This window comes from Lactuca serriola, chromosome 1, assembly GCF_051521515.1.
Source record: "Lactuca serriola cultivar US96UC23 chromosome 1, Lser_US96UC23_V15, whole genome shotgun sequence".
Lineage (NCBI taxonomy): Eukaryota > Viridiplantae > Streptophyta > Magnoliopsida > Asterales > Asteraceae > Lactuca > Lactuca serriola.
The window spans coordinates 67,770,564-67,783,329 of record NC_136408.1 but is presented as its reverse complement, the minus strand read 5'-3'; the positions used below and the strand labels follow the sequence as shown (position 1 = coordinate 67,783,329).

Here is a 12,766-nt window from a genome sequence, read left to right as displayed (position 1 = left end):
ATCTTCTATGCCAATTTCTTGATGTGCCAAAACTGACAAGGCCACTTTTCTTTGTTTGAATTGCTCCATATGATATTGTCCATCATGCTTCATAGCCGTCCCAATCAAGTTCTTCAAATTTAAGTCTTTTATTAAACATTTATCCGGGTAAAAGGCCGGGAAACAATTTAAATCTTGGGTAAGTTTACTTATGGATAATAGATTGCATTTGAAAGTAGGTATGTTTAGCAAAGTTCCAGTTTAAAATCATCTGACAAACTAATGTTACCAATGCCTTTTACACAAACAGCTTCCTGGTTAGGAATAGTTATGGTGGAACAGTCTTTGTGTTTGTTGGTTGGTTTTAACTATCCCTCGTGGTGCGTGATGTGTTCACTTTCACCCGCTTCAATGATCCAACTCTTATGAGTATTTGTATTGCCAGATATATTGGCTAACAACGTTTTTTCTTTCAATTTTGTTGCTCATAAAATTTGCTAGATTTTGTCATATTCTTCTTTGGTGAAAGGAGAGTATTTTTCTTCATTAACCGCCACACCACGTGGTTGCTACCTTTGTTTCTCTGGTTGATATTTCGTGCTATTTGGTTTTATCGTTCACCATTTTGGATACCCACCCAACAAGTTCAAAACATCCGTCTATCTATCGTGTGTCGTGAGCTATTGCAATGTTTACACACTTTATCAATTGTCTTCCCACATCGTCGAGTGGAGACAACGTGAATTTGGCAAGGTTGCAGAAAACGCTAGACGTTAGCTAGGCGGTGGACTGGGGTCTAGGGGTTAATCGGTTGGACGGGGATTAATCGGGGACCATTAATTATTAAAAAAAATAATTCAAAAATTTATAAATCTAACTTTAATACTAAGAATATAAGTAAATAAACATAAAAGTTTAATAATAACTTAATAAGTTTAACAATCACAACCATTTATCATCCAAAATATGCATAAAAGTTTAATAATAAGTTTAAGAATGACACAAAATCATTTTAAAGTTTAAAAATGAATATGAAAAATCCTGTCAAGAAAATAAATGTAACTTCAACTTGTAAAATGTCAAAGTGTTGAAGTGAAGTTTTCCATGGAAGCAATGCATTAATTGAATTTACAACATGGCTTTTCAGTCAAAGAGTCCATGTGCATATTTATACATTAATCGATGAAGCTCAATCCATGCGAATTCAAGGAGTGCAGGATCCTGCAACAAATTACTTAATATCCATAAGCTCAATCCATGCGTATATCATAGTCGTTGTATACTTGTATCAAATTCAATAAATTACTTAAAACCTGTGTCTGTATGGATTCCCTAATGAGCAATGGGAAGTGATTTGCCTGCTGAAGAGGTCCCACCAGAGCTTCCGAAACCTGCACTTGGAATTAACTTTGCTAGAACCAAACGATGGTTCTTGATAACTTCACACCATAAACAACCGAGAACTAGAACCAAACCACCTACATCTTCAATCCATGGTTCTTGATAACTTCACAGATGATCAAGGGACCATAATTTTAGTCAAGAAATTACAAGAATCCAAATACCCTTCACTCAGGCAATTGTTCGAACACTTGGTGGGCATATGGTTTCATACACAAAACGATTAAAGATATTGGTCAAGAAATTACCTGAATCAAATACCCTTCTGCCCAACCTGTTACAACCAAGACATAAATCCAACCAACAATTAAAAAAGATGAAGAAACAACAACCGATTTTAGAAAGATGAAGAAAGAACAAACATTTATAAAAAAAAAAATCATTGTTTACCTGTTGTTGCAGAAAGAACAAAGGATTTTAGAAAGAACATACGATTTTAGAGGCTGTTCCAGTCTTCATTGCTTACCTGATGTTGCTTACCTGATGTTCCAGAAAGAACAAAGGATAATTGAACAAATTGATATATTGAAGGAGAGATCGGAAGCTATTGACGAACATCGAACAGATTGATAACAAACACTGAAAAGAATAATTGAACAAATCGACTAACCTTTGCAGAAGTCAGAAGATGTCGACGAACCAGAAGCTGTCGCCGTCGATTTAAGGAGAGATTGGAAGTTGTCGACGAACCGGAAGCAGTCGATGTGATGATCGGCAGAGAAGCTAAGGTCAACGAAAGTTGCCGCCATTTCACTTCATTCGTTGAGTCGAGAGAGAGAATGCGATGTTTCTTTGACTGCACATAAGATTGAATGAGAAATTAGAACGAACCCTAGCAACAATTGTTATATTTTGACCATTTTGCCCTCAAAATGTTTTTAAATTTTGTTGACCTGAGTTGACCGATTTGAGCGTCTAGCTCTGCCTAGGTCTGATTATCTCCGGCTTTGACCGAATTTGACCCGTCCGATTACACAAGCCGATTACCTTTAAACCTGTTCAGTCGAGGTCCGCCTAGCGCCTAGGCGCCGATTAATCGGTCGCCTAGGCCGATTTTTACAACACTGGAATTTGGTAAAACTACCTTGTGCTCTTTTTCACTCTTGAAAATAATGTGTCATTCTTTGTTCAAGGCATTTGATGTTAAGTCTTTTCAATGTGATATTTGCAAGTATGTGAAGTACACACGCATACCATTTCCTTTAGCAATAAAAGATACCCTTTTCCTTTTTATTTAATCCATATTCATGTTGGGGACCAACAATTCTATCTAACATCTTGTAAGGAGCTACTTCTGCGTGGTTTTAAGGCCCTAGTTCCTCAAGCTAGTGTGGTGGAATAAATGAAAAAGAAGGAGAAGAGTGCATGCTCCTAATGAAAAATTAAAAGAGGATGATGAGTTGATGTTTGGTTAGAAATTTTAAGACACTAGTTCTTCAAGGTCAGGATTGAATGTGATTCCACATTTAGTTAATGCTATACGTTTAGCGTACTAACTGAAAAGCTAGCTGTTAGCTGAAAAACTGGCTGATAACTGAAAAGCTAGCTGTAAAATAAAAAGCTAGCTGATAAAAAATATCGTTTGGTAAAACTAGCTGAAAAGCTAGCTAAAATATGTAAAATGACTTAAAAGGACATTTAAAAGAATGTATTTCTATAATTAATTAAGACTACGTTTGGATAATTTAAAAAAAAAAAGCTCCTAAAAAGCTAGTCTAAGGGCGTGTTTGGCAAAAAATAGTTGTTAGCCGGAAGCGGTCAGCGGGTAGCGGATATCATGTAGTTGGTAGCTGGTAGCGGGAAGCTGTAACTTTTATTTGTTATATGAGTGTTTGACAAAAGTAGCTGGAAGCTTTCGAAATATATAAAATTACATAAAAGGACAATTGATTAAAAATAAATAAATATATAAATATAATTTTAAGGGTAATTATGGAAATTGATTTCAAAAGCTCAGTAGCGTTTTGTTAAACGCTACATGAAGTAACTTTTAGATTTGAAGCGTTTTGTTTAAACTAAAAGTTAAACGCTCTTACTGCCAAACGAAACTTTTTGTTTAAACTAGAGCGTTTTGTCAAAAGCTACAATCTAGAAACTCCCAAACGCTTCCAAAAGCTCCGTGTCAAACACGCCCTAAATAGTTTTCAAAAAGCTAATTTTTAAGCTACTTTTTGGGTTGCCAAACATCACAACATAAAAAAGTTTGAAAAATAAGTTAGCTTATTAGCTAGCTGTAGTACGCCAAACATAGCCTAAATGGTTAAATCTACCATAATCTATATTGTTTTGATCTTAATTAACCCTTCTTAGCCAATCAATGAAATTGATGTCAAGAAGTTTTATATGATGGGGGTTTTCAAGAAACAAAATACCGATCGATACAACATTAGTGCACTAAGAACGTGGACGTTTTACTTCATTCGAGTTTTATCCATTCCATTAGAATAAGTGAATAACAATATATGATTACGATTAAAAGGTTTACCATGATATCTCTTTAAGAAGCTTAGTTAGAGTTTGACTGATCTCAAATTAATTTTTCGGCTTATGTATATGGATTCAATTCATTTATCGTATAATAGAATGGTTATCTTTACCATAATTATAACATTATTTATGTGATAAATAGTTATTAATTATATCATAATTTATATTGAATACTTATCCTTCCCATAATTATCGCATTACTCATATGGAAAATAAATCAAATCTTGGAAACTTCCGCCACGATCAGCCCCATCGGCTGTGTTCTTGATTCTGATATCTTTCAGCCAAAAAGTTGAAACTTGACTTGCACCACTCCCACCTTGTACCTGCCAAAGACTACCTTGGTGTTGCTCTGTTTCCAAGATCCAAACTGATCATTTGAGAACGATCATATTCAAAATAAATTTCCCATTTTCCTTCCAAAGAAAAACCTAAAACACCATGTGGCCTCCTTTTATCCGGTTGGGTTCTTGCTGTAATTTGGTAAAAAGTACCAGGAATCTCCGTTGGAAATCTGTTAGATTGCTTGCCTATACAACATGCTCCGACTATTCAGGCTCATCTTCGGATACCAATGTGTTATGTCATCCGTATGAAAAACTCGGTAAGTTTAAGGTAGCTGCAACCCTAGACCAATCGAAGAGAGAACGGAACAGTGCGTTGTTATTTGCCCGTCAATTGAAAGTGTTTGGTTTTAAACATGATGTTGAAAGTTACATGGCAATCATTCGATTACTGTGTCATTCGGGTATGGGTGTAAGGTTAAATCATTTGTTTATGTATGTCATTGATCAGAACATAAACAGGGAACGTGTTGCTTTTGAAATCTCCGATCTTTTAGAAGCGTTGATAGAGGAAAAATTAATAAAAGCTGTGGATGTGTTGGTTAAGGTGTATGCAAGTGTTGGAAGGTTTGAGGAGGCGATGCACACCTTGTCAGAGATGAGAAGTAGGGGTGGACTTATGGTGTCAACATCAACATGTAATTTTGTATTAAAAGAGTTGATCGAGTGGGAGAAAGAGCATATGGTAGAGTCGGTTTACAGAGAACTGAAGAGGATTGGGTTGATTCCGAATGTGTATACATATGAGATTCTGATTAAAGGACGTTTTAGTATGGGTCGTCTGGAAAAAGCTTGGAATGTATTTGCACAAATGAGAGAGGCTGGAGTCAAACCTAATGCTTTCATTATCGGTACGTATATCCGCGAGCTTTGCTTGATGAGGTGAACTGATTTAGCCTTTCAGACGCTAAAGGCTTTCAGGGACTTGAATGAGCCAGTTGATGTTTTTGCATATACTTGTGTCATTCGTGGTTTTGTAAGAGAGGGGAAGATACAAGATGCAGAAGATGTGCTACTTAATGACATGAAGATTAGAGAAGTTGTCCCTGATGCAGATTGTTATGGCGCATTAATTCTAGAGTATTTAAAGAAAGGGGACACTGCTAAGACATTTGATCTCTGTGATGAAATGAAATCAAGACTAGGTATCAAAGCCGATTATGTGCTTATGAGGTGCATGATACAATACTTGTGTGGTGTGGGAAGCCTTGATGAAGCTCTATCTTTTTTTAAGGAATTCATGCAAAAATCATCAAAGGTTTTCATTGATGGAGTCACGTTTGATCTTGCGATTGATGCTGCATGTAAACTAGGAAGAATGGAAGATGCGATGGAGTTGGTAGAAGAAGGGATGAAAGGTAGGAAAATGCATTATATGACTTTGATTGATGGGTATTGTCTACGAGGGGAACCTTGGAATGCATTATACATGTTTCAGGAAATGATGCGTAACGGGTTTAGACCAGATTCCACCACTTGTCATGTGCTTGCTCGTGGCTTCCAAGGATGCGGCGTTTCCCTTCCTCTCTACATGTTATTCAAGCATACATGTTAAATAGAACCATTTTAATTAAGTGGATGCATGACCATATACCATGCATATTGTTTACTCATATGCATATTGTTTACTCATATGCGTCCATTCCTATGTTCGCAGTTTAATCAGCTCCTATAACTATATATTTTGCTGAGTTTTGTTTCCTAATTAAAACTAGTACATGTCACTTTTTTTGTATGTGGAGTGGGCTTGGTCGTTCCATCTTTTATGATGTAAAATCGTTCCATTATGAACAATTTTTGCTTTGAAAATGATCCAATAAACCTGTGAAAATGATATATGGAAGTTGGCTATTTAGTTTTGCTGTCAAAATGGTTACTTTTTGCTGTTATAAGGATCCTTTTTTACATTAAAACATGTCATTGTTTGGCTGTGCAAAAATGTCGTTTTTTATTGTCAAAATGGTAAGAGTATCTTTCCCTTGAGCATTGCTTTTGTGTTTAATAAAAAAACTTTAACTTGAAAGGTTTAATATTCGTCTGTTCTAAAAGACCAAAAAAACATGGTTTTTAACTTTTAGATTGGTATTTGTTTTCATTTAAATATGCTTGATTTTTTATCAATTAGGTAAAAGCATGCGTCTTCATTGTTTTTTGCTTTTTGATGCAGGGGAATCCAGAACCTATTTTCACACACACTAACACAATTCGCTTCTTTTTATAGCACATAAGTGAAAATGATAAAATACATACTTGACACTTTTTTTTATTCAATTCACCTTAAGATCCACAGCAAGCCAACTTCTATGCAGCTTCACCATTCCTAGCTACCACCCCCATCGATCTGTTTGGCTCATCTTAATTAAATGTTACCCAAAAAGAAAGTTTATAAATTTGTGTTAGATGTAGAATATTAGTATTTCTTGGTTTTACCTTGGTCTTACCAAAAGCGTAATTTCTTTATCTATATATTTTGCTTATTGTACAACACCGACTACATGGTTAATCGTTTTGTTTATAAATATATAATTAAACTGAAACCATGGAAAATAGAAGATGTACATATATATTGATAGATTAGAACCTCAAAAGGATGTGGATGCTTATAATGTGGTATCCAGAACCCGAAGTCAGACAGGCAGACACAGCTCCATGTTTTAAAAAGCAAAATAAGATAAGAAGAAATTAGTAAATTAATAACAAAAAAAAAGTTACATGTTAAAGTTTGGAGAAATAACTGGAAACATTTTTCTATTTTTTGCATATAAAACAATTGTAATCGCATATTTTAAGCTCTTGCCAGCTTGCTTTTCCAATACCAGCAACCAACCTGCATGCATTTGTAAATCAGACCGTTACCGGTACTTAGGTGTTGTTTGTTTTTCTATAAAAACCTCTTCAAACCACTTATTGTTGCGTGGCGCAGCACACGCGCATCACTTTTCCTCTCGCAGCAGTTTGTTTTTTCGAAGACTTCAGACTACAAAACCTCTGCGCGTGTGCTGCGTGGCGCAGCACTTGACTTGCCTCTTTTAACCTCTTCAGCTTTCATTTTTTCTAAGTGTTTTTTTAAGAATTTTTGTATAACTTTTTTTTTAATTTTTTTTTTTTAAACTTTGATTTTCTTAAATTTTTATTTATGGATGTGACACAATTTATTTTTATAATTTCCACGATTTTTTTTAAACATGATTTTTTCAATTTTTTTTACCCTTTTATTAATAATATTTTCAATTTCAGTTGCATCTTTTTTAACGTGTATAATTTTTTACGAACTTTGTAGACAATGTTTGCAATACTTTCTTAATTTTTTTTATTATTTTCTTTTTTAATGTTTTTTAAAATTAGTTTTTTTTCTAGAATAAAACTATTAGCTTCTTTTACTTTTTTTTTTTTAAAAAAAGTTTTATATTTTTGTTTTTTAACATGTTTTTTTATTATTACTTCAATGTTTTAAAACTAGAATTATTAAATTTCGATGTTGAGAACTATTTTCAGTTTATAAAATTAGTTTATTTAAATTTTAGTTTATTACAGCAGTCTGCAGATGTTAAAAAACAAACATGCTTCTTATTATAGGTTGCAGCCGTTTGTTCCACCTCTTCTGCTACAGAGGATTGCAGAGGTGGTCCGCAGACTTCATGAATTTTCGGTTCGAAAAAACAAACAGCACCTTAGTCACACATGTGTCCCCAAATTGCTAACCATCAGTTCAGTACCACCCTTATTAGGAAATTGTGGCAATAAGACGTCTTTACTTTTGTTATGAACCTCATGTAGTGTTTGTTTGTGTACCAATTGCTATGAACTCAGTTAATCTATTTGCCACTCAAAGGAAAAAAAAATTGTATTCCTCTTTATAGCCACTCTCCCAAGCAATGAATTCCAGATTTCACAAAATATAGATTTTCTCCTCTCCTGTTTGTTTCTGACTTTGTTTCCATTTCTATTTGGATTTGCAACTTTAGTCAAAGATGGATCACGCAAAGAATCAAGAAGTTTACCAAATGCATAATTTTGATTTCTAAGTAAGGATTTTACAAAGTAATATATAGGGGAGGGGGGAAACGGCTTTGAAAGGTTTTGGCAATCAAGATAACAACAGAGAAAAACTAATTTTGCACTATTTTAAAAAGAGTGAAAAAAATGACGTCTTAGACCATCCACAGCGGTGAAGGCCTTTCAATATTTGCAAGACTATTTCATATCAAAAATGACCCCACCTACCATATAAAGTTAATTACTATGGTATATTATTTATTAAATAAATATAAATTATAGAGTAATATATTATTATGTTACAAGTTGATAACATAGAAGGCCCACTTACCATTTGAAAGACTTTCATGATTTGCAAGACTAATACATACGTGGACATGTCATGTCATTTGAAAGTGGTTTGCAATTTAATTTGCAAGACTGATGTAGATGCACTTACTATGTGCGTATGAGATAGAGAAAGAGATTGCATTTGATATACCTTATGAATTAGAAATCAAACCCTAATTCATGGTTGTGGAGATAATTCCTGCACATTTTCTGAATCGCAAGCAAGTTTTGTTGCTGACTGGGATCATGATTAATGAAGAAGTATTTCAGAAATCAATAAAATTTACATATCAAAGAAACTATTTTTGTTGATATTTTTGCACATATTCAGAAATATGGGAGATTGAAGAAATCCAGAATCGAGAATTATTGGTAACTGTTTGCTTATGAGTGAGAGAAAGTGTTAGCAATTGACATACCTTATGAATCGGAAGTGTTGGAGTCGAAATTGTAAGTGCTTGGAGGAAAAGACGGTGAAAACATCAAACACAGAGGCTCGAAAACGAAGTAGGAAGGAATTCAAAGAATATAGAGAAACATATGTAATACGATGGTGGTGGGCATATTCGATTGAGGAAGAAGGCAGTTGCAAATTTAGAAGGATGAAAAGAATTCGATTGGGGAAGATGAAAGTTGGAGATTTAACGGGATGAAAAGAGTCAATGTGTAGATATTGTTGTGGTTAAAATATGAAACGGGTGAACTTTACTGCTCACAAGCGTGAGAGGTTTTAATATATGTATATAATATTAGAGGACAACAACACCGATCCTACTTGTGGTTATATGTCCGGAGAAGACAATTGTCTTACATTGATGGTGAATGGATGATTGAAGGCAATGCTACCAGTGGTTACCGGGAGCAAACGTAAAGTCAGAAATTTGGGGTAGTGATATCTCATCTTTACCCATCTTGATCAACAACCATCACATCTATTTCACTGTGTCAGAGTTTTGTGGGTTCTTTAGATGGATTGAAGAGGTTTCGGACATCAGATCAACACAGTGCAATTTCCAATTGAAAAAGAGAAGTGAAGTGGGTTTATTTGGTGTGTTTTCTTCTTCGGTCGACACTGGTGAAGGTTTGATAGCATCTAATCTCATTTCACTGTTTTAGAGATAAATTTTCACACATACAAGAATTATAGAGAGAAATTCTTGAGGGGGTTTTAAAATTCTTGGATTTTGTGATCTGGGCTTATGTTAATCAAATATGACATATGAAGAAAGGAATTTACATATGAAGAAAGGAATTTACTCTATGACCTACCATGGAATTACGTGATTATGAGATATTGTTTGTGGTTGGTCGATCGGGGATGGATAGATTGAATATAAATTATTTGCTTGTGTGTGTGTGTGTGTGTTTTTCCCATAGTTACCTAATTCGTCCATAAGGCCGCGTACCTCGAACCAGATCGCTCTCTACCGAATCGGGGTACGAAGTCGTACCAATCCCTCTGGGAAACGAGAGTCGAATTGGAATATTAGCATACCAAATCGATGATTGGCAATGGCTCGATCGATTATCAATTCGCGTTTAGGACGATTAATTTTTTGTACCTCCTCGATTGGAATCGCGATTGGGACGCCGACTTTCAATTTGGTGGGAATTAATGAGACGCTTAGAAAAAGTGGTGCGTCTCCTCGATCTCTAACGAATTCCTCTGTACCAATCTATCAATCTTATGGATATAAACATATTGTGATTCTATCATCCCATTCCAAATTTGTTCCAATTTCTTTTACTTCTCCAATTTCTCTTATTCTCTAATTTCTCTGCTGCTTGACTATTTGACTCTGATTGAGAAAAATGTTGTTTGGAAGAAATACTAACACTCCAGCAGATAGTGAAACACAAGGCGACACCCACATCAGTGAAACACAACCAGATTACATTGACGTTGATGATGAAGGAAAGGATGCCAGCAGACCACTTTTAGAAGAAGTTACATTCAATGGTGCAGGAAACAACAAAAATTTTGGAGGTTCTAAACAGTCGGTTTGTAACCGCTGTAAAGGAAAATTTACCAGCTCGTACACCCGAATCCATGTCCATTTTTTCGAACCTGCTGTAGGGAAAACCGCCGACATTAAAAGATGTCCAGTCATGGTTAGAGATCAATAGAAGCGAGAAATTCTTAGGAAGAAGGTAACAGAAGCAGAAAACAGTGGAGTTGCAAAGTGTTTGAAGAATTATGTTCTCTCTAAAAATGCATCTTCAAGGAAACACATTGAAAGATCATTTGGCATATTAGAGAGGGATGCGGTGGACTTGAAGATAGTTCGAGGATTATGTGCCAACGGAATCCCTTTCAATGTTTTACACAACCCGCAATTCATTGAAATGATTAGTGTTATCAAGAATGCACCGGATGGATACAAACCCCCATCATGTGAAAAAGCAAGAATCGTATTACATGATGAATGTGTTAGGGACGTTGAAAAGGAGCTTATACCAATTAAGGAAACGTGGATCACACAAGGAGTCTCAATAGTCTCGGATGGGTGTTCTAATGTGAAACATAAACCACTTATCAATGTCCTTGCGTTTAATTCCCATGTTGCAACGTTCATGTACGCGGAAGACTTTTCGGGGGTTGAAAAATCGGGGGTAGAAATTTCAAAGTTTCTACTTGGAGCCATCGATAATATTGGACCAAGTAATATGTTACAAGTTGTAACCGATAACGTGGCTAATTGCAAGGCTGCCAGGCGGGAGATCGAAAGGATGCACAAACATATTTTTTGGTCCCCTTGTTGCGTGCACACCTTAAATCTCATTTTTAAAGACTTGGCGAAGAAGTTTTATTGGCTAGCGGAGACATATATGAGAGGCAAAGGTATTGTCAAGTATTTTATTAACCACACACATGCATTATCATTTTGTAGGGAAAACTCAACACTAGAGTTATTGAAAGTTGCAAAAACGTGTTTTGCCCCACATTATATAGTTTTGAAAAGATTAATTGAGTGTAGGGAGGCTCTTTCTACAACAATTGTTCTTAATTTGTGGCGAGAATGGGTCAAAAATGCAGACGAACCCACTCGAATAGTTAAGGCAAAAATCATCGATACAATTAAAGATGATGAGTTTTGGGACGATGTTAAAAATATATTGGCTATTACAAAACCAATATTTTTGCTATTAAAATTTTATGATGGTGAAGGTCCCAAAATGGGAGAGATTTATGAAAGGATGGACAACATGCTCGGTGAAATCAAGGATGTCATAAGGGAAAATAAATATGCAAGTTATTACCCTCAAGTTGAAAAAATTCTTTTGGATAGGTGGGAGAAGATGACAATCCCTCTTCATTGTTTGGAATTTGCCTTAAATCCAAAATACTATGATAAATACTGCCTAGCAAAATTGGCACCCGTGGCATGACACAAAAAGCTCCCAACCAAGACATAGAAATTGTACTTGGTGTTATGGAGGCGTTTAATAGAATCGCGGAGAGTGAAGAAGAAGCAAAAAATTTACGAGAACAATTTGTGAAATTTCATATGAAGAAAGGAATTTACTCTATGACCTCTTCTCAAATCGATGCCGTAACCATGGACGAAATTAATTGGTGGGCAACTTATAGATCGGAGACTCCAGAATTGGCGAATGTGGCAAAAAGAGTACTCTCTCAACCGATTAGTAGCTCCTCGGCGGAGAGAAATTAGAGTACATACTCCTATATTTATAACGTGAAGTGAAACCGTTTAAATTGCAAGAGAGTGGATAAACTTGTTTTTATTCACTCAAACATTAGACTTCTATCCCGTTTTTCAGAATCTTATAAATCCGGACCCCTAAAAAAATGGGACATGAATCCATAAAGCGATTATATAGAAGGTTCAAGTGCCCGATTGGAGGAAATGATTTGGGAGAATCTTTTTTTTTTGTAACGGCAAACTATCATACTCCTAATATAATCCTAAACACCACCTATGTCTCCTAATGAGACTTGAACCCATGACCTTTCATTTGAGAAAGTCACTCCTTACCGCTTATGTTATGTTGTTATGTTACGGGAAAGGAAAAAGACAACGGTTAGATTAGATGCTTTATGTTTGGTAATTTTGTATTGTTCCTCTTATGTTATGTTGTTATGTTACGTAACATATTAGGATTTTCTGTTTCATCTTTTGTCATGTAATCTGTTACATCTTTTGGTACTTAAAAGTTAAGATTTGAAAGGTTTGATAACTTATGTTTTTGGTATTTTGGTAATCTGA

General features: G+C 35.2%; 2 protein-coding genes and 1 long non-coding RNA gene across 3 annotated transcripts; 2 read left to right on the top strand and 1 right to left on the bottom strand.

Annotated features, from left to right (window-relative positions):
- Nucleotides 1–930: 930 nt before the first annotated feature.
- Nucleotides 931–2,144, bottom strand: LOC145090373 (uncharacterized). The gene is made up of 5 exons (XR_013701525.1): nucleotides 1,991–2,144; nucleotides 1,771–1,860; nucleotides 1,629–1,654; nucleotides 1,293–1,486; nucleotides 931–1,200 (listed from the first exon to the last, which is right to left on the bottom strand). It is a non-coding gene; the product is annotated as an uncharacterized LOC145090373 (long non-coding RNA).
- Nucleotides 2,145–4,308: 2,164 nt separating this feature from the next.
- Nucleotides 4,309–5,766, top strand: LOC145056705 (pentatricopeptide repeat-containing protein At2g26790, mitochondrial-like). The gene is made up of 2 exons (XM_079004422.1): nucleotides 4,309–5,062; nucleotides 5,108–5,766. The coding sequence occupies exons 1-2, from the start codon at nucleotides 4,309–4,311 to the stop codon at nucleotides 5,764–5,766; spliced, it is 1,413 nt and encodes a 470-aa protein (XP_078860548.1).
- A 4,583-nt stretch (nucleotides 5,767–10,349) lies between these two features.
- LOC145056695 (uncharacterized) lies at nucleotides 10,350–11,927 on the top strand. Its single transcript, XM_079004409.1, has 3 exons — nucleotides 10,350–10,538; nucleotides 10,615–10,688; nucleotides 10,763–11,927. Exons 1-3 carry the CDS (start codon nucleotides 10,350–10,352, stop codon nucleotides 11,925–11,927), a joined length of 1,428 nt encoding a protein of 475 aa, XP_078860535.1.
- Nucleotides 11,928–12,766: the final 839 nt, after the last annotated feature.

Excerpts from the sequence above, each read along its gene's own strand:
- LOC145056705 (XM_079004422.1), top strand. The coding sequence starts at position 4,309 with ATGTGGCCTCCTTTTATCCGGTTGGGTTCTTGCTGTAATTTGGTAAAA. Across the intron at positions 5,063-5,107 it reads ACCTAATGCTTTCATTATCG|CCTTTCAGACGCTAAAGGCT; the intron begins GTACGTATATCC and ends GAACTGATTTAG.
- LOC145056695 (XM_079004409.1), top strand. The coding sequence starts at position 10,350 with ATGTTGTTTGGAAGAAATACTAACACTCCAGCAGATAGTGAAACACAA. Across the intron at positions 10,539-10,614 it reads TTGGAGGTTCTAAACAGTCG|GGAAAACCGCCGACATTAAA; the intron begins GTTTGTAACCGC and ends AACCTGCTGTAG. Across the intron at positions 10,689-10,762 it reads GAGAAATTCTTAGGAAGAAG|GAAACACATTGAAAGATCAT; the intron begins GTAACAGAAGCA and ends TGCATCTTCAAG.